The sequence below is a fragment of the Oreochromis aureus genome, linkage group 5, assembly GCF_013358895.1.
Source record: "Oreochromis aureus strain Israel breed Guangdong linkage group 5, ZZ_aureus, whole genome shotgun sequence".
NCBI classification, from domain to species: domain Eukaryota; kingdom Metazoa; phylum Chordata; class Actinopteri; order Cichliformes; family Cichlidae; genus Oreochromis; species Oreochromis aureus.
The window spans coordinates 11,894,498-11,916,522 of NC_052946.1; the positions used below are offsets into that span (position 1 = coordinate 11,894,498).

Sequence of the window (22,025 nt, forward strand, 5' to 3'; positions counted from 1 at the left end):
AGGAGAATAAAGGACAATGATTGGTGGGTTTTTTTCTTTTCTTTTTTCAGATTAAGTGGACAAAAAGTAATTGACATGGTAACTGTTAATGAAAATAGTCACTGGTACGACTCAAACAATTAGTATGCTGTTTTATGATGCTGATGTATTTGTGGATGACTCTTAACCTCTGTAAAAATGAAACCTCAAGTTACAATAATACCATGCAGACTAATAAATGAAATCGTTTCATGCACAAACTTGCACTTGTGTAGTTGAGATTGACTACACACTGGCATTACTGATGAGCATAAGAGCTTGCATACTTTGCAAGTATCTGTATACATACCATCTGACCATACTGTGATGCGTCTTAGGTCACTCGGATCAAAGCATTTAGCTGTCTGGTTAATATGTGTTGGTGTGATCTGATGATATTTCCTATTAAGGTGTTTAACCTGGCCCTGGGAAGGGTCCCGTTTGCCACTTTCTTTTAAGCCCATTATAGAGTAAAAGATTGACAGATGGAGATATTCATTTAGGCAGCAGAGCTGATCCTCCTGGGGCAAACAGTTGGGTGGCAACGGAAGTGGATGTTTTAAGAGAGAGGGCCCTGCAGGTACCTGACAGCAGTCAAGTGAGTCGGCAAAACAGAGGAAACGTGTTTTGCAGCTCGGTTTGTTAAGGCTGTGTGAGATTTTCCGCTAAAGTGGACATAAAGGAGTGAGCGACAGGCAGAAAAAAAGAGTAAAGTTTTAAAGTCATACACATCAGCCAAGTTTTTGGCCAATACCACACAGTACGGTTAATTTCCTGCCCTTCCTTTGAACCCCATCGACGCACTGTGAAAGAATGACATTATCAGAATGTGCTGCATTAGAGGGATATGGGTAATAGACTTGGAAGCATATGTGTGTACAGTACAAGCTGTAATAGCTAAAACATATAAATAGTATAGTATTACAAACAATACTGCAGAGGTGACCTGCACATGCCCCTGTTTAGTGTAGGCCAGTATATATCAGCGTGCGCTGCTCTCCAAGAAAACAACCTATTTTGGCTGTAATGAAGTCTCTCGACAGGCTCTCACAAGAGCTGGAATGGAGAAAGCATGCTAATAGTGTGCTGTGGCACAGAAAGGATTGGTTTTGGCACGAGTTGTGGATTACTGGTCTTGCAGTTTTGTTTTCAGTCGAGGTCCACCGATGATTGTGCTTGGTTCTGGATTGAAAAGGTTTAACTTGGCTGTTGCCTATTTAAGAGACCATGTCAAGATCATTATCCTTTAATCACTAATAACCATTAAGTGTTAGTCAGGGTTACATTTTACTCATTCTATCAGTAAATGGTTGAAAGAACATCTCTCTATTTCAATTCCCTCACTCTTGTGTGTTCCCCCTTCGTGAATGATGGAGTGACTGATGACTTTAAAAAACACAGAGTGGCCTTTTCACGCCCCATGAACCACTGAATCAAATTGCAGCCTAAAAATGTGGACACAGTCCATGTGCGTGCGCTCAAGTGAACAAAAAAATGGCTGCTATTGTTGCCTGTTTGGTCCCTACTGTAAGAAGCTTTCAAAAATGTAGTTTCTGCTCCTCTGTCTTTATTCCTCTTGAATTCAAACTACATTATTCATTCACTGTGCAGGGGTTTCACGCTGTTTGCAAGTGTGAGCAAGAAACATATAAACATGTTTGCTTGCTTGCAAACATTTTTACCATAATCTAAAGAGGTCCAAATAGTTAAACATGACTTAGTACGCAGAAGAATACGATTCTGTCATGATTTCTTTTTTCTTTTTTTGTTTTACCACAACAAAAATCTTTGGTCTGTTTATAAAGAAGTCTATAAATAATTTGTTAGATCAGATTTATGTCATAAACTTTAGACAAAATGGCGTTGTGTTTTTTGTTTTTTGTCTTTTCTTGCCATAAGCCGTAGAGAAATCGACAATGCTTCCTTAAGCACAGTTCCTGGTTTGTAGCATTTGACGTTGTTGCATTGATCTTTTGACAGTCTGTTACTAACAGAGTTCCAATAGTACAAACAAAAGCTGTGGATTATAGAATACTCTATACATAACTGTTTTACAGTGTCACAAGTGATCATTGTCTTCTACATTTTAGATCACTTATGTGGCCCTTATGCTCATGCAGGTGTCCCTGAATAACTAATGTATTGTCTAACAGCATCCCATCTCAGTTTAACTCGACTGAGTCAGCATAACATATTGTGTTGCAGTCCTAATGTTATCCTGATGTAAGTTTAATCTTTACCGGGTAAACAAATAGAAATACTGAAGCATACTTTCTGTGCCGGCCGTGATTTAGTTCATAGTTCTTGTTTTTCCTTTACTTTAATGGAGTTTCTCTTCTTAATGACTCCCCAAAGACCTTTGCTGTGAAAACATTTGCATCCAGGCTCACATACAAGCCTGCTGGTGCAGAGGGATTCTAACTCTAACACAGTCCATGTCTCACTGTCGCATTAAAAAGCCAATTTCTTTCTAATAGCAACAACAGCTGGAGCTGACAGGACCAGTGTCTTGCTGATGGAGCAAACAGCTCCTTAGCTGTCCTGCAGTTTAAGCCCAAATGCCTGCCTCATTACAGGAAAAGAGAGCGTAAGATAGTTGGAGGGGAGGAGGGGTGTGAGGAGAGGAGTAGAAGATATATCCTATACATGCCAAGAGTGTTGTTAGACATGTTGTGGTATTGTTTAATGTAAAAAAAACGCAGCAGAGTAGACAGGCTTGGTGATGTTAAGGTGAGGGAAAAACTTGCCATTGTTAGATGTGGTGGAAGCCTTTGAAATGGAAACCTATTTGCACTATTAACTTTGTTTCATTTACGCTTTTACTCTTTCTACCTCGATCTTTCATCTAGTGCACCTGGTTGAGTCCGAGGAGATGGCTGAATCTACAGGAGTACCAGAGCAAGAAGCTGATGCAAGAGAGTGGCGTGGCTGTCCAGCGCTTCTATGTGGCTGACACAGCTTCTGAGGCACTGGAGGCTGCAAAGAGACTCAGTAAGTAGAGGACTCACACACGCAGAGACATGTGATTCACTTATGTCAGCAGCTGCAATACGTTGTTGTTTAATATTGGTTTGTACCAGTGCTCATTCGTGGATTTCACTGATACGTTACTTAAAGCTATATGTTCAATGATTATCTGAGATCTGTCACAGTTTTTCACATTTAATGAAAAGCAGGTTTAAGGTCAGTCTCAAATAAACTGATGAGTCTGTGTTATAGTGGTCAGAATTGTGCTATTTCAAATTATTTTCATGCAGTATAGATTCAGCAACTGCATTTGACTGTATTGCATTTGTAGCTCTCTATTAAACACAGATGTACTGAGACATAAGCTAATTCCTAATTATTCTCTTACTGTAGTTTTAATGAGTTAGTATAATGGTAAACGGTAATTGTATTGCTGTACCCAGTAAAACCTTAACGGTCCTATTTGTGTCGCATGGCTCTTTGGCCCTGCTACAGAATGTGCAAATGGCTGTGTTTGCAATTTAACAAGGGTCGAAGTTTTATCATGTTAAATTGCATCTTTGCTGTTTGCGTATGTGTGGGAGCTTGTGTTTTTGTTTTTTTGTATCGGTTTAGTGGTAGTGCCTGCTCAGTTTTTCATCATGGCATTCATCCATACTAATTTGTTTCGCAACCTCTCATATTAAGTTTCTCAAGCTTTTATGTTGGTGTGTGTGTGTTGTATAAAATTCAAGTTGCTGCCTCACACAGTCATACAATGCTACGTAAGGTAGTGACCAAAATTGTGATTTTTCTTTTTCTTTTTTTGTACTTGTGGTACAAATTTTCACAGATGCATTGTAAGCACAGTGTTAAGCGCACATACATATGTGTGTGAACCTACACCTGTCCTCTACCTTCCCTGTTCTACTTTCCTTTCACACACCAAATTGTCCAACACGTATAGTGTGTATTTCCACCCCCAGCTTTATATTTTATTCAGTGTCCTCTCTAGCTACAGCAGCAGCTTTCTGATAGTGCCTCCAGGTTGGTTGTCAGCCAGTGAGGTGCCACTCTTACTGCTGCCTTTGGGCTCAAGCGCCTGGGGCGCTGCTTTCAGTGGCCCTGGTTAAGATGCTGGCAAAGATAAACTGAATAGGGGGAAGAGAATATATATTTTCATGACAGTATCTAGAATATATTGCTTGGTAGGGGATGAAATGGAGAGTCAGAAAACTTGGACAGAGAAGCTCGAAGGGTAAAATGTAATTTGTCTGCACTTACATAACTTATTTTAAACATACCTGAATTTTAAGGCTGTTTTTCTTGTTCACTCATAAACAAACACATTAAAACACAAATGGCAGTGTTTACCTGCCATCAGGAACAACTTGGGGTTCACTCTGTTGCTAGTTCTGCCATTAGTTTACATTCCACACTACCACCTAAATTACAGCACAACAGTGGAATGGACAGTCTAAGGCTACGTTCACACTGCAGGCGAAAGCACATCAAATCCGATTTTTTTGACCCTATGCGACCCGTATCCGATCATGGTATGACAGTGTGAACGGCACAAATCCGATATTTTCAAATCCGATCTGCCTCACTTTCGTATGTGGTACTGAATCCGATACATATCCGATGTTTTAGAAAGCGACTGCTGTTTGAACGGTCATGTCGCATTAAATCCGTCTTTTACGTCACTGACACAAGACAGACACCAATTATCAGCGCCGGAGAAGCGCCCGAGAAGACATCGTGAACGCTTCCTGGCCATCCAGTGTAGATGTCAGTGAAACTGTTGGGAAGACAACGCGAACGTTTTATTTGTACTGTATAATCTGCAGATTCTGACAGAAATCTGCAACTATCCTTTGAAGCACCGCTCCTCTCTAAAACAGCAATAAGGGTAATTATTAGGTTATTTACATTATTATGTAAATAACAAAATAACTCAAAGCAAAAATTTGGAAACATAAAGTCCGAAGTCTTTATATTAAGGGCCATCAGTCAAACAATATTGTTTGCTCTGGGTCTAAACAGAGCGCGTTGTGTGTGACGTCTTCTTTTGCGCATGCGGGCCGCTTTGATCGCTCACACTAGAGGGCGTTTGCTGTCGCATTTTATTTGTAGTGTGAACAAGCAGACAAAAAAATCGGATTTGATCAAAAAATCGGAATTGAGCATTAAGACCTGCAGTGTGAACGTAGCCTAATGAAACCGTCAGACAACCTTAAAGGTTTGTGTGCGCTCAATTCAGACAGCATTTGTCCATTGACAGTACATGCACTCACCAACCATTCACATATTCAGGTTTTCTTTGTCATGCAAATACTGAAAGGTGATTTAAGTGACTTTGAATGTGGCATGGTTGTTAGTGCCACATTAGTTAATGGGCTGGTCCGCGTATTTCAGGAACTGCTGAACTACTGGGATTTTCCCGCACAACCATCTTTTGGATTTCATAGAGAATGGTCTTAAAAAGAGGAAATATCCAGTGAGCAGCATTTCTCTGGGAAAAAAAAAAGACTTGTTCATGTCAGCAGTCAGAGGAGAATGACCAGAGTGCTTCGAGCTGACAGGAAGGAAACAAACAATCACTTGTTAGAACAAAGGTATGCAGAAGACCGTCTCTGAAAGAACAACATTATAGAACCTTGAAGAAGTTGGGCTACAGCAGCAGAAGACCACACCGGGTGGCACTCTTGTCAGCTAAGAACATGAAGCTGACCTGCACTGACTGATCAAAGTTGGGGGTGGCAGTAGCTCAGGAGGTAGAGCAGGTCATCTACTGATTTGAAGGTTGGTGGTTTGATGCCAAACATCCTTGGGCAAGATACGAACCCCAAGTTGCTCTCTGACACATCTATTGGAATATGAATGTGTGCCAATGTTAGTTAGAGAGCACTTAAATCAGGGGTAGAGAACTCTGGGCCTCAAGGGCTGATGTCCTGCAGGTTTTAGATCTCACCCTGGGTTAACACACCTGAATCAAATGATTAGTTCATTACCAGCCTCTGTAGCCATTTAAAACAGCTGTGTTGGATCAAGGACACATCTAAAACCTGCAGGACACCGACCCTTGTGCCCGTGAGTTCTCCCACCCCTGACTTAAAGCATAGAAGAAAGTGCTGGTGTGAGTAGGTGAATGTGGCATGTTGTATAAGGTGCTTTGAGCGCTCCAGGAGAGTAGAAAAGCGCTGTATAAGAATCAGTCCATTTACGAATTACATTTGGATTGTGGTCATATGGCATAAACAACTTCCATCCTGCCATCATCAGTTAAAGTGCTAATAGTGGGGCAATGGGTTTGGGAAATTATCTTGGTGCACTCTTGGTCTCTTAGTAGTTCATGTAGTTTTATTGATCTTATTTCTTATCATATCATAGACAAATCGCATGAACAGTCACAAAAATAATGAGCTGAAAATTGGTAGGAACACATTCAAATTAGAGGTCCCGCAGTTGGCTGGGACCTTTTTTATGTTACTAATGCATTTCCAGTGTCCCTGACAACAAATATGTTAATCCAAGTTTTTGCAGTAATTTCAAGTCAGCTTGGTTAACCAATCCCTTGCTTCCCATAGTCCCTCAGAGCAGCTTTGCCCTAATATCTCCATTCATGCACTGGGTTTTGGTTGGCCCTTATCGGTGTGTGTCTTGCACTTTTTGTGCCCTATGACTACTGCTGGCTCGCTAATAAAGCATGCAAGTGAGCATCCACATATGGTTCATTTCTTCAGACACACACTGACTGACTTTGTCTGGGCCATTTTAGGTCATACATAAATGTGTTAGAAAGTAAAAAAGACAGAGATTAATAATGTCTTTAGTTGAGATTTGTGGTGCTGATATACAAACCGAGGCTGTGCCAAGCTTTGTGTCTGAGGGTGTGATGGGAAGGCAGGGAATGGAGCCAGCCTAGGATGAAGATCTATTTCATGGCTTTCCACTGTAGAGGACACATGGTATGGCTCTCTACAAAAGATATGGATGTTTGGGGTATCTGAGCTGATCAGAGCGACTCACATGGATTTCGGTATTGAGGCGATGTCCTGCTGTGAACCCCTGGTGAACACACAATTGAATGAACTCATCAAACATTGAAGCACGGGCACAGATGAATGACATTCACGAAGTATGCTTGCTTCTATGAGCACACAAACACTCAAACATTCACATCAACTAGTACACTCCTCTCTGTGCTCCTCTCTTAACCATGAAGTGGTTAAATTGGCAGTTCAGTCACAGCAATAGTTATATAGGAAAAAAAACTCTCATTCCTCTCATGGACTGTGGAGTGGTCCAGCTCTGGTAAGGTGGGCACAGACTGATTTGTTCTATTGCTGCTGAGGACAGACAGATTTTATCCTTCTCTATCTAAACATTAAAAACATGTATCTGGAGCAGACTATTAATTCGTTTTAACTTGAATGACACTCTTAGGGGAGAGTTTGCATTGTGTCAGATGGGTGATTCACTACCAGGTAATGGCTCATAGAAAGTAGGGTTTGATTTCTTTAGTGCTGTACTGGTTGAGTCCTGCAGGGAGCTTTTGTGATGGCTGGTCCATTGGGACACTGAAAAGGTTACCCCACTAACTGCTGCTGTTGGTCCAAAACCAGTGACCCACATCCACTATTCACATTCACAAGCTGCTAATTTTTGTATTTTGTGTGTGTCTATGCATGTACAGATTACAGCTTACGACTACAAATTACACTTTTCCATCTAAGCATTTCTTAATCTAACCTTAATATATAAATACTTTAAATGAAAGTTAGAGTTTGTGCCATATTGCCTCATAATGTAGGCATTAATACTTTTGCCCATTTTATTTTATGATCGGACTCAAAAGGGAGTTTTGCTCTAGCAATAAATACAAGTAAATATCCATGAAATTGAATGGTAAAATGAATAATATTTGTAATCTGATACAACGATGGAGTTACGTCCCAGCAGCTTTTTCATTTTGATTCTTCCTAAAATATGACCCAAAACAAAAATCAAACTTCACGTTTCTGTGGCAGTAACATTTGATTAGATATATATAGTTGGGTTTTTTCCCTAGTAGCTCACTAATACTTGCTAATATTATAAAACACTCCCCCCAAAAACAAACTTGCTGGTGATGCCAATGGATTTGGAACAGATTGTTTTCTTTAGGTAGATTTTCATCACCATGACCCAAAAATTTTAATATGCAAGTAGGAAATCAACCCTGTCATTTGAAGACTGCATCGTCTCAGATGCTGTGCCTGGAGCGACCCCCCTGCTTGGGTTTACAGCAACCTGATGCTCGTATTCCCACAGGGATCACTTTGAACTTCCACCTTCCACATCTGTTCTTTGTGTTCCTTCAGCTCCTGGTACTTCTCGACGTTCTCATGCTCCTTCTTGGGATTTCCACATCTATCACAGCTACAGTTTTTTGCTTGTCAGCCACCACCATGTCACCGTGGAACTGCTTAAAGTTGAATTCCTGCAGGATCTTAGCTCTGCTGTTCTCAAGCAGTTTTGCTTGTATGTTCCATGTGGATTTTGGTACATCTTGCCTATATTGGACAGATATCTTTTTGTACACTATCCTTGCTATATAACCGATCAGCTGCAGACCAGTTTTATTTTATATCTCCTCGAGTTTATTCAGATAAAGTGCATAACACGATCTTGTTACAATGCAATGTTCTCCTGGGAAACTTTGGGCCCTGGCATTCATGTGGATGTTAGTTTGACACATACTGCTTACCTAAGCATTTGTGCAGACCAAGCACAGCACACTATAGCAATGACACTTTCCATAGGGACCCCAAATAGGACAGTGTGGCCTGCCACAGAGTATCACAGGCTCACAATTGTGTACAAAGCCCAAGGTGTTGACCCAGCTTCCAAACTCATCAGAGCCGCCTACAATCCAAAATTTACATGCAGGCCAGAGATGATTCCTATCTCGGAGCCACAACCCAGCAGCTCACTGGACCTAAAAGATCTTTGGGCAACATCCTATGCCAGAAACAGCACACCCCAGATATCCTGTGTCCATGCCAAACAGGGCAAAGTGGTTTTAGTGAAATTAAAACCTAACTAGAAGGACCAGTGCTGAGTTAAAAGCAAGCAATCATACTTAATATAGACACCATTGCTATTTTTTTGTTCTGCATACTGCACTTTATAAAGACAGTTTAAAGAAATAACTTTTTAATGCATTTTTGAAAGCGCTGTTTCTTATCTGCTGAGGCCTAAAACTTTCATAGGCACAGATTTTTCACAAATGCTTTGTTTGAGATGTCACAGTAACTGCAGTAATGAATATAGATTTTGTGTTTGCCTTCGAAGCAGATTTGCACGGCCATGCACACAAATATACAAACACACATACCTGTGCCCTGCTACTGCCAAAGAGAATATGATTATGCAGTCCACTTTGTGTGTCGCCACCCGCCTGACAGATGCATCTGCAGAGCAAATCTTGATGGATTTTCAGTCTGAATTCTAAATCAAAACCACATTTTCCCTCTCTTTTCTTGGTACGAGAGCCCTTCATGTCTGCCATTTCCTCTGCCTCCCACAGAACTCATTCATTGACAGAGCAGTGATGGGAAAAAACATCGGTCTGGATTCTTATCTTAACCGCATGTTGAGCCTGTGTGATGAATGGGAGCAACATATACTTGTGTATATGTACAGCTTATATCAGATGGCAAAGTGTTCTCTTTTAGCATTGTCATCTTCCTGACTTTCCTTTGAGAAATTGTGCTGCAGTCATATTCTCTGCATCCTTCATTTTTCCCTTTCTTGTTTTCAGTTTTTATACTTTAATTTTTTCGTACTCCTCGCTCACCTCAGTCTCCCTCTGTTGCTCTTTTCCGCTCTTTGTGCTTAGCACAGCCTCACTGCCAGAATGACAATTAACAGAGGAAGGAAATATTTTAATTTATTTTTTTTCCCACTGCTATGAATATTCAGTGTAAACAGTTTTTATGCATGGCTGTCAAATCTCATGTGTGCTTATTAAAAGGATGGTTGGTTTGATATGTTGGCTTACTGAATAATAGCAAGCTACCTTGATATTAGCCAACCCTTTGATGAGGCAGGTTTATGTGTGTGTTTATGCAGTTTTGCAAATTTGGTTATTCTTGTATATTTTGTGATGTTGCTGGATAGGAGAGGGAACGAGAGCTCTATGGGATGTTCCCAGCTCACAAACACATTTACATTGGTTTCCACTTTTTTTCCCTCTGAAGTTGAGGTTGAAAAGCACTCAGATTGTCAGATGACATAGACGTCAATCTCAGAATCAAAAACATAACATGGTTGTGTGTGTGTGTGTGTGGGTGGGTGTGTGGGTGGGAGGGGGTATATTCTATATATAGTGGTTCATGTTCTTAGAAGTGAAAGAGGCTCTTTTGTTGGTCAGGATCTATTGTACTCAAGGGAAAGAAGCTCATATTGTTTTTTGTACGTATTGTATCAATAAAAGTAGCTTCCATACATTTTGTTGAAGTGAACAAAAAACCCAATATAAATAACAGCTAAATAACAAACTAATTACAGCTGCATACAATAGTTACAGGGGCTATAAAAGCCAAAAATTCTGTCAGATGTGGAAATGTGCAAAAGTCTTGAGCCACCCCTCATTTTTAAAAAGTATTTTGTTAGGAAGATTTTTTATGTTTTTTTTTTTTTTAATCGTTCTTTGGGAATCACCTGGTTGGTGCTGTATTTTATGCTTGTCAAACTGTGCTGTCTTTGGCATTTTTTTCTAGATTCATTGCAAACATTGGGAACAAAATGGGAACAAATTTGTAGAATAGATGTAACACTGGTTAATTTTATGCTGATAAACCAGTGTTGATGGCTTAACAAACAGAGAAAAGCATCTCTCTGAAATAGTCAGATACAACAACTGGACTGATAATTTGTGAAAAAGGAGCCAATATGTTGGTTCCTTACAAGTGAAATATAAAGAAATGAGCTGTGACTCAAGACTTTTACACAGTAGTATATATAAAATACTATATTTTTATCACATGCATGACAACATGATCATGATTTGGTCATAGAAAAAAAAAAAGTGTCCCGCTGTATTTCCAGTTCACTCCTTACTTGAATGATCTTTAAACCTTACAGCTTTCATCAGACTGTCATGCTCTAACCAGACCTTAACCACCACATCTCCATATCTCAAGTTTCCATACGCAGCGTAACCTCATCAAATCTCCACCTATATTTACGGTATGTTGAACCAACACTTTCTGTCTCTTCATATGAAATATGCTTAGTGTAGTGAATTCAGAAACTCTGCTTCTGTCAGATGCAGCACATGAATTAAATGTAGGTTATATGCTCGTTTAGATGATTGGTGTTTGTATGTATAATGTTGCTCCAGCAGCCAGTTTCTGATATAATCACTGCAACCATCCTAGTTTTGTGTGACTGGTTTTGAACGGTCTTTTTTTGTATCAGATATGTGTTTGATTTTTAGTACATGCTCCATCCGTTGAATAACAGCATGAATGAGCATTTTGTTTTTCATCCATTTTTCTTGGAATCTGGATTTTCAGGGTCGATTGATTACTTTGTGAGTGCTTAGGTGATTTCCTGCACAGCAAGTTTAGCATTTTTTTTTTTCAAATTTTCTTTAAAAAATTGGAACAAAAAAAATAAATTAGTCCATCCGTTCCATTTCAGAACTACTTGGTCCCTGTAATTGTTGCTTCCAGGTGTATTATTTGTATTTGTCTTTCTTCATAATTCAGCAAAATGTGGAAATTCTACAAGAGTATATTTGACAGACTTTAGGTAAAGCACCGCATTTGTGTAGATGCCAAAATATATGTGGGAAAGGCTTGGTATTTCAATAGATGCTGAAACAGTTACTGCTGACATTTTGATTCATTATTTGTTTACCAATCAAAGAATTTGTTCTTAAAGCGAGGCCACTTACTGTAGAAGGTTTTATGTGGTCAGACGTGTTGATACATCACAATAGTTCATTAGTCTTAACTAAACTGCCAGTCTTACAAGGTAACATAACATAACACACACATACACTTTTGCTGGTGATGCGAATGGTTCCACTTCCTCTGGCAGGGTGCAGAGAAACATTTACACCTCCGACTGAGCCTGGCGCTGCTGTATGAGATCATCTAGAGGGTACCATATGCCTCTACACCAACCCCACACACAGCCTAGCCAGTGCCATCTGTCATGAAAATGCACTTCCCCACCATGGGCATCACCACAAGTCGTTTTGAGGAGTTCCTTATCCAACCATGACGCACCTCACCTGAGTCCTCCCTCACGCTCCCCTCCGATCTGTCTAGACTGGCCTGTTTGCCACCAGAAATTCTGTGTTGTGCTTTCTCTGTTTATTTTTTTTGTTCTTATTTTTATTTAATATTAGATAATTGGGGTGTTTGTCGATCATTATAGCTGCTTGAACATCTTGTTTTATTGTAGCTTTATTTCTTAATGATCATGGACCATAGTTGCATTGGATTACTACAAAAGGGTGAGCATGAGGCATTCTTAAAATTCACTATTACATCAGATTTTTTTTTTTCCTAATGAAAAGATGCAAGTAAAAATGTGTGCTGGTTAAATCTTAGAGAAAAATAATTTAACAGCAATTATTGTATGTGTAAAAGTTCAGTTACTGTTCAATTATAAAGTGCCAGAACTGCATAAAGTAATTGGGGCTAAACTGACTGGCTAGAACTTTGTTGTGAAGGTCAAGATTTCTTATTCAGCTGATCACACCTTCATAGCTGATAAATTGTATGACTCTTCAGACTTGGTGGTAACACTCAGCAGCCATGTGCTGTTCACACTGAGGATCTAAAAATGAAGCAAACAGATCAGGCTCGGGTGGTTTCTATTTTTTCCAAACCTTCACACCTTCCTGACATTTCACCAGGCTTAATGCTCCGCTGTGGTACTTTATACTGTAGTTGGGGATATGACTAATTACTTGATTCAATGGTTAAACTAGGTAGCTTTTGGCTAGAAATACTAGTCTGTCAAACTAGTGCCATCACGCAGCTTTTTCCCCCCCCAATGAGGTAGTAAACGTTACATTATAGCAGACTCCACTGATGAAAGTCGGTATTTTTGTTTGCAAAAGTCAGAAAATGGAGCACCGACTTTTCTTAGCGTTACAAAATCACTGCTTTAGTCAGCAAAGCCCGGTGGGTTGGAAATGAGCTCTTTCTTTTTCAGTATGTTATTTACTTAAGTAGCAGTGTTTCTTGCACAAATAGGTACATTTAACAGTCATCAGAGGGAAACCCAACCTGCCACCTCGTCTCAGAAGTGAACATCTGCTGTAAATGGCACTATATGAAGCAATATTTGTAAGCAAGTTCTGGACGAGTCAAAATTGAGTACTTTGGCCATAATCACCAAAGGTATGATTAGAGTAAAGATGGCTTACAATTTTATGAAAAGAAAAGCTTTAAGAATTGAAGTGAAAATTCTTGACTTTAAGCCTCTAAGGCAGCTACTATAGTGGCAGAGGAAATATTGCACGGATAGAGGTGAAGGCAGCATTTGTTTAAAGAGCAGTAAATACTGGATGCAAATGTCATGCAGTCAGAGGATGAAGTAAAGGCCTGAATGGAGAATCATCCTGAGAAGTTATGAGTCAAAACATTTTGGATTCAGCACCACAGATCGAAAGGGTGTGGATGGAGGAAAGACAGTTTGTTATAAAGGCAACTGTCTTGCATTGACACAACCACAATAATATATCCAACACTGCATCTTAGCTTGCCATTGAATTGAATTAGTGGAAATTATACTAAATGAAATGAATTCTACATCTTAAGTAGTTTAAAATTAGGTTACATGGGATGCATTCAAATGAAGTAAAATACATTTCATTATCTTTTCTTTAATTCAAACTTGAATGAAAAATGAATACGAGTGCCAGTCCAACTGTGTGGTTTTTTTTTTTTTTGGGTTTTTTTTTCTTTCTTTTTTGGATTTCTATTTATTTCTCTGGTTGAAATCTGCTCATATTGCTGACTTCCTGGAAGCTTGTGCTTGGCAGCTACTACACCTGACCTGCATGAACCAGAATGTGAACTAACAGTAAAGCAAAAATGGTGAAAAATGAATTGATGAACAAACGGTGCTAAGCATGTAATTGAATCTAACCCACTGTACAAACGTGAGCTTTGATTGACTTGGTATCATATATGTATTGTAGGGCTTGACAATCAAAAATATATTGAAACCTTGTCGTGGGCTTTGAGTATTTATATGGCACATTAGCGTTACTCATGCTTCAGTTCACTTGAGCTCTTTTATGCCTTTGTGTTCCAAAACTTGTGCAGTTATAGAGCCATTATCTGAATAATACTCAGCCTAAATTGCATGTTTTATTAAGGCTATTCCATGATTCATTGAGCAGTGAATTTGTAAGAAGCAACGCAGTGATATTTTCTCTCTGTTGCTTTCCCTTTTTGAGTGTGTGTGTGTGTGTGTGTGTGTGTGTGTGTGTGTGTGTGTTCTCTCCAGTTCAGATCCAATTTTTGCCTACCTTGATTTGGATAGCAGTGTTGTGTAAGACCTGAGTCTTTTGTCATCAAATTCTATTATACTCAGCTCTGTGTGTGATAACTCTCCCGTTCTATCAATGACAAATGTTGGGACATATCTTGCACTTCAATAGAGGGTTGAAAATGCGGGAAAAAAGTACTGTACACATCGTGTGCACATGGGGCCTTCTTCTTTTTCAGCGAGGGACAGACAAATATTTTACTGTCAAACATGGTTAAAACACGGAAAATGGCCAGACCTCTCCTCGCTGTGCACCTCCTCCCTTCTCATTCACGCTGTCCCCACTGGAGCTGCTTCATGCACTTCAACATTTCAAGCGCCTTTTAAGACCACTTTCATCTTCCCCCTTCAGAAAATGAGGCAGAGTCTCTGGTGAAAAGCGCTGACAGTAGCAGTTAGCGTTGAGTAGTGTTGGCTCAACCACAGCCCTTTTTCTTCTGTCTTTGTCTGAAGTATTGAGAGATGAGACGACCCTCTCAGAAGTTGCTTTGTGTGACTGTGTAGACCAGCTGGAGCCCTCATTGCGTCCTCTCCTCGTTGGTCTGCTGGACAGAGGACACTGAAGCAGCTGCTCATCTATCAAGCCACTTGATGTTACAACGGGTTCTCGCACTTGAAGAGAATATGCAGCCTGAGCCTCTGAATTTTGCACTTGTGTCGCTGCCATCTTTGTGCTCTTGCTGCCAGCAATTTCCATCAGTCTTTGTCATTTCCACCTCTATTGTTTCCAGTGTAAACATTATGTGGTGAGTGGAGCTGTGCTGAGATTAGGTCTGTTTGGTGTCGACCATTCAGATGGGTGAGCTTGTGAATCACTGTGCGGAGAACAAACACACAGGGGAAGATGTATTCGCTAGCTCACTACCTCTTTTTTGACATATAAGCCTATATATGAAAGAGTTGTTTAAGTGGTTCATGTCTTGAGTCTGTGGCTTCCAGATAGACACTTATTTTGAACACACCACTATCTTTTGGATATTTTATGTTTGCTGACCAACAGTGCATAATTAGTAGTACTCAGTCTCTGTGTTGACTGCACAGTGCAGTGTATAGTTTACAGTAAATACATGATTGGGGAATCCATCAGCTGCTAAGAGACTGATATTAAATATGTGTGCCCAAATGATAAGAAAATGACAAATTTGTATCTGTTAGCCGTAATTTGGCATATCTCAGCCTTTTCTCCAATTTCCCTTAAGAATGACTTCTTGATAGCCATCCTTCCACTGAGACCATTTCTGATGAGGGTTAAGGGCAAGTCTTTCAGATACAATTCATCCTTTGTCTTCCACTTGTCCAGTTTCCTCAATATTTTTTCAGAATGCACTGCACACCATCCCGAGATGTGCCACATGTTTGGCTAATAGCACTGGAAATCACCGTGCTGCTCCCAAAATATTTTATGCCTGTCAGACTGTTATCTTTGGCATTTTTCCTAGATTCAAGTAATAAAATGAGAACAAATTGTGTTTTGGCAAGAGGCTTAAGTGCCTAAAGATACAATTTAAAATGGGTTCTTTGCTAAATTGTCTGTTATGTGTAGAGACAATACTGGTTCATCCCTTGAGTTGGGTCTTGAATGAGTCATAGGTCAATGTGAAGGGGCTTAATAATAAAAAAATCCTCAGGTCACTGGTTTTGTACAATCAGTGGTCTGAAAATGAGTGAGGGGAAAAAATCAGCCACTGTCCAAAGAAAAGCTTTGGAGTCTGCTCAAGACCACTTTAAAAATTACAAAAGTCTGACTGCTTAGAAGCGAAATATACAGAATGAGCTTTGTGGCGCGACTGTGATTGTGAAGTCAAAACAGCATTGCATTTTCTTATGTATTGAACCCACACAGTGCGCTGTTGCCTTCTTTCTTTAGTCACTCTTTTCAGCCTCGTAATGTCTTTGCTTCTTTTTGTTGTCTCTCCTTATTTCTTTCTAAATAGAGAAATCACAGAACTATCCAATTATATATGTTATATATTATATACGTGAGAAAGTGTCTTTTTTTCTTTTCTTCTATAATGCGTGTTGGTTTTTATTCATGTTTAAGTTCTAAGTGTATTATAGTACGAGACAAGTGTTTTGAGACGTACAGTGCAAATAAAGCAACCTTTTTTCTTTTTTTCTTTTTTTTACTGTACATTTGTTTATTTTTCTTTCCCATATGAGTTTTCTTTTTCATTCGTCCCTTACTTCAGGCTGTTGTTGCTCACTCCTACTCGCAGCTCCCCCTATTTTTAGTATTTCCTAAACACCCCCTCAAAATGTGCCCAGACCTTCTGTAAAATCATCATAGATGGTACTCATTTGCCAGTTTAATCACATCGGAGGGGATAAGTAAACAAAAGCAGGTTGTTAGCTGGAGCGAACTGCAGATATCTCCGTCTCACCGTCTCACTCACTGCAGGGCTCCCGCTGATGGACTGAACAGCTCTCGTCCCTCCATAGTGCTGCTCTGTCACACAGGAAGACAGATGTTAGCCTGCAGTTTTTCACTACCTGCCAAGATAACACACATAGCACGCAATGAGGGGAGAAGGTGGGGTTGGGGAGGGGTGCAGGGGGGGCGGGGGCAGGTGTGAAACAAAAGGTTATTAACACAGACACAGCAACCCGCCGACTTGGAGACAAAGCAGAAAACCACCCGTAGGCAGCATGATAGCTGTGAAGACACATGCGCATAAAAATGTCGAGAATTTTCAAGCACAATATGAGAGTTCCAAAATAAACAAGCAGATGCACATTACACTGCCCTCTCCAAGGACCTGTTGTTATCCATTACATTAGCTGGCTCTTAGGTCTTTCGTTGGTTTTAAAAAGGGAAAAAAAAGCAATGCATCTGAAATTGTCTTAACAGCTGTAAATAGGCTTTGCAGGGTAAAGCAGCCTGTCTCTCAAAGAGCTGATTTCTGTAAGCAGCTTAGTGTTTCCACCTCCTCATTACGCACCACAACCTTTTCATGTTGTGGGTGAGATGTTGAATTATTTTTCACACGTCTTCTCTATCGTATTAGGATGATACTAATGTGCCAGTAGAAGTGAGTGTGCCGCCTATTGTTTGTTGTCAGGGCACATCGGGTAAACATGGGGCACCTCATCGTGCCGGAGTTGAAAGTAGTTCGAGCAGATACAGAAATTGTGGAGTAAAATGTGCAAACTCCGCTGTGCTTTGTCGTAGTGAGCTCTAGCCATTAGGTACACTTCATTAGTCATCAGTGGAATTGGCATTGCGTTCCTCCTGCCCACTAATGCAGCAGCAGATGTCTGTAGATTTTAGAGTTTTTCTCTACACTTGTTAATGCTGAAGTGAGGAAACTGTATCAGTCAATAAAAGGGCCTCTCAGCTAGTTAAACTTTTTTTTAAAATTGTTTTTCTTTTTCTTTTTTTTCTGGCGATCTCGTCTTTAACCAGTTGATTTTTTTTTTTTCTAGTTAACCGTTTCCCGATGAGCCTCGATACAAGTAAATGTCCTCACACTGGCTTTCGCTCCGAGACGAATGATTCGCCCTGCAGATATCTCCGTGGTCATTTAGCACCCATTGCTCCACAACACCATTATCATTATGGTCACCCTTCTGCTTGCATGGCAATAAAAAAAAAAAGAAAAAGGAAAAAAAGACTGAGAGGAGACCAGGGGCATCTCAAGTTGTCATTAGAGGTGCTGTCCTGTGACTGAAATTCAGGTGGACTTGTCCTCTAATGAGGACTCAGCTGTCATGCAAGCTGTGACTGGAGGAGTGTCACAAAGAGGTGCCATTGTTGGTCAGGGAAACTGATATTCTTTTTCCACTGAGTAGCACCGAGATGCATCATTAGATGCAGAGACACATGGACACTGGGCTTAACCAGACAAGACAGTGACATGGTAATTATTTATTTAGTTGTAGCAAACAAAGAGGATAAATTGTTGCAGTCTTTGGTTATTTTGGTGTTCAAATCTGTTTGTTAGAGTTTTGTTAGGCCCATATATCTGGTTGAACTGACGTGCCAGTAGCAAGAGGGCTTTTGCCAAGCGCGCTTATGATTTATAAATGTTGGTTGACTTTTCAACCTCAACTGAACAGGCAACATATTTTGCTTAAAGAATTTCAACACCATTATATGTCAAGGTAGATGCAAAACAGAGGGATTTTATTTTCCTGTCTCTCCTTTTGGTTCACTTGCCATCGCTGCATGAATAGAAAACCATTTAATGTCTGACCTTTTCACAGTCTGGTAGAATTGGGGGAAAAAAAGGTAAAAGTTTAGAGAAAGCTGAACTTTTTCCAAGATAATGTCATTTTTATCTGCTGCGCTTACAACCCCATCTTCTGAAAATCTGTATTCCTTTGTCAGAAACAATGATTTTACTGTATTTGATTAGAAGTTTGATGGCACAAAGAAAAATTGTGCAATATTGAAACTGGGAAATTTCATTGTTATTTGACTAGCGTAAGAGACGGGCTGTTCCAGGTGTATCCCAACCCTGAATGGGATAGGCAGGGATGGATGCATGCACGCCAACCAGTTTATAAAAATCTTTTGCCGTTAACAAGTTATTCATGAGCACAGTTTAAAAAAAACCAAAAAAAGTGTGATGATTTGTCTCTGTGTTGTTGTTTTTTAATTAAATTTAGGCTTTAAATGATTTGCAAATGATTTCTTTTTGTTTTGATTTACATTTTACATCACATTCCAGCATTTCTGGAAATGGGAGTTGTAAATGAAATCATTATACGAGCAGTCATTAAACATGACCCGCTCTGTGCACTTGCCCTAATGGTGCCTAAGTGTAATTAAAATAAAATGTGTTGATAAGGCTATTACACTAAGCATTTTACAGAACTAAGTGCTGGCCCTAAATTTGCCTTTTAATACACATGAAAGGGAAAAACCCGGCACACATATTCACTTTTGTGCTTAAACAATTAGTAAAGCCTATCAGATGGTTTCTTTGTTTTGGATCATTAGTTTCCTGCGTTGCCTTTGGCGCTGTAGTAGATTATGAGTACATTTTCACAATATTACTGATACATACTTGTGACACAGCCAAAAATCACTGTGGCAAAGTGACTCATAAACTAGAGTCGACAGAGTCACTAGCTTTCTTGACATCAATATGCAGCTGACAGCATAATTGAAGTTATTTAAAGGTACACTATGTGCTTCTAGATGGAAGCAAATGGAAGTGCAGATTGTTTTGTTTTTTTCTCCTCTACTTATCGTAAAATAGCTCTATACTGGGGAAGTATAATTGTGCCTACACTACTCGTTTTAATGATCTTGTAGACTGACATTTCCGGCCTCTTTTTTTTTTCTTCTTCTAAAGAACAGATTCCACCTGTTCGACAGCAATCAGCACTGTCTGGCATCATAATAGAGCACAGATGTTGAGGGTTTGACTGCGTTTCTTTTTCTTTTTTATATTTTTTATTTACTGTCTTTCCTCTGGTGTTAATGGTATTTATCCATAGGAAGGCTGAGAGTCAGACTCGCTGTGTTTGATTGTAGCTGTTCGTGGCTTGTGTTTGTTTTCTCCTTACTCCCAAGAGTTTGATTAGTCTTCCCCATTTAGCCGCCGCATTACTTTCATTACAGCACACGAGTGTCGGGGAGGGCCACCCTGATCTTTTTCTCTCTCCTTGCAGATGGTAGCCTCATCTTACTCTCTCCGGATTGGCGCACAGCCCGCATCTGTCCCTTACCAGGCAGCATTCCCCCTCATGGCGCAGCCTCGAAGGCTTAATTAAATATCAGACCAAAGCTAACTGTGCTGTTGGCCGCTCATGAGCTACACGCAAAGGGAGGAGGGTGCGGGAAGAGAATAGCCTTTCAAAGTGCACAGAAAGAACGGGGTGAAAGAGACACCGACTGCAGAAGTAACCTCCTCTTTGCCAGCTGCCGTCACTGGCAAGCAGACTGGGAGTTGATTTGCTCTCATTACTGGGAAATAAGTAAAGCCCGAGGATGATGACCGCATTACTCAAATTGCATACGATGAGATCAGAGATGTTGTGCAATGTTAATCTCCTTCCGTGTGTCCCCAAGAAATGGAAAATAAATGAAGATGAAAATAGCTCCATTTCTTCACAGTGGGCCATGCATGATACAAATGGAGGCAGTTAGCTGATTATGAAACACTGTCTCCCTCCGACTAAGAAAAGGATTCTCGTTCAGCTGATAAGCAAACTAATATCAGTCTGAGGAGGTATTTTTTAATTATTGTGGCTGGATAACAGAAAGAGATTATTCACTTAGCCAGTACTGTAATGAAAACGTACAACAAAGCAACGTAATCAGAACATAGAAAATGTTGCCACCTGTGATAAAACACCCACCTGTGTCACCTTTCAGATGTTTAGAGATAAATATTGCATTTTTCCCCCACTGTGTGAACACCTCGAGCTGTGACTCATCAGCAGCGCTTGCTGGTGTCTTTATTGATTAACTTCAGACACGTGCCCTTCTTTCCGCTTTTTCTTTACAGTTTGACACAAGAGAAGCTTGACTTGTTTCAGATTTTTTTTACTACTCCTTTTCCATCCTGTCCTCACACTGCTCTCATTATGGACCAACCTCTTTCTCTCAGTGTTAGAAGGCATCTCTTGTCTGCCATACTACCAGCTAATGGACACACTGCTCTTTACCATGCTCCATGTTCACTCTGATCTTTAAGGACATTGTTATAATTTCCATGCATTTCAACTGAGATTGATGTTTTAGTGTTAAACAGCAATATTTGTAAGATTCTACATGGTGTGTGTGAGAGACTGAGAGAGATGGGAAGAGGCAAGTGCGTCCTTTTTAATCGTGCTGTCTTTGTGATTGGTAGTACTCACAGTTTATCACCTTATAGCTGCTTCTTTTGTTTTTCCTCTAAAGTTTTCTCTTATTGTCAGCACATTACAGCTTCTGTGCCTATTCATAAATGCTGAAATTGCTTATATATCTTATTGTGTGCAGACTGGCTATCACTTACTAGTGCAGCAAGAATGAACACCTGCCTTGTTCTCACACCATTACCTTCCTTAACATGTCACATACCCTTTTCTTCTTCTTCTTCATATTTTAGTGTACTTGCTATGACGTCTTATCTTAGTTCTTTACCTTTCTTCACACCTCAATGATGCAACCTCCCTGCTGGGCCACATCCTTGTTCTTTAACTTGCTTCTTTTTTCTATATATTATTTCTTCTTTTTAAAGCAAAAGTCATTTCCTCTGTGCTGTCCCTCTCCGCTGCACATGCCCGCAGGACATGCTTTCTCATCTTGCTTTGAACTCTTTTTAATTTTGTGCAGTAGCAGTTTTTTATTAACATATTTATTCATTTATAACTGCTCTCAAAGCCTTTTGCATACGAGCTCACCTTTCATTCTCTCTCCATCTCTTCATGCTTTCGCTTCCCCTCTCCCCTCAGCCTTTAACTCTCCTCACAGAACGGGCCTCACAGTGTTAGTTTAATCCCTGTCACCCTGTCCAAGCCTGTATTCCCTTGGTCCTTTTTTCTTTTTTCCCCCTTTT

At 40.0% G+C, this 22,025-nt stretch overlaps 1 protein-coding gene across 1 annotated transcript in view; it reads left to right on the top strand.

Annotated features, from left to right (window-relative positions):
- suclg2 (succinate-CoA ligase GDP-forming subunit beta) overlaps window positions 1-22,025 on the top strand; it is a 93,133-nt gene that overhangs the window by 14,023 nt on the left and 57,085 nt on the right. Inside the window, exon 2 of the mRNA XM_031752402.2 lies at window positions 2,868-3,009. Within this exon, the coding sequence (XP_031608262.1) occupies window positions 2,868-3,009 (142 nt within the window). The remainder of the gene's footprint in view (window positions 1-2,867; window positions 3,010-22,025) is intronic.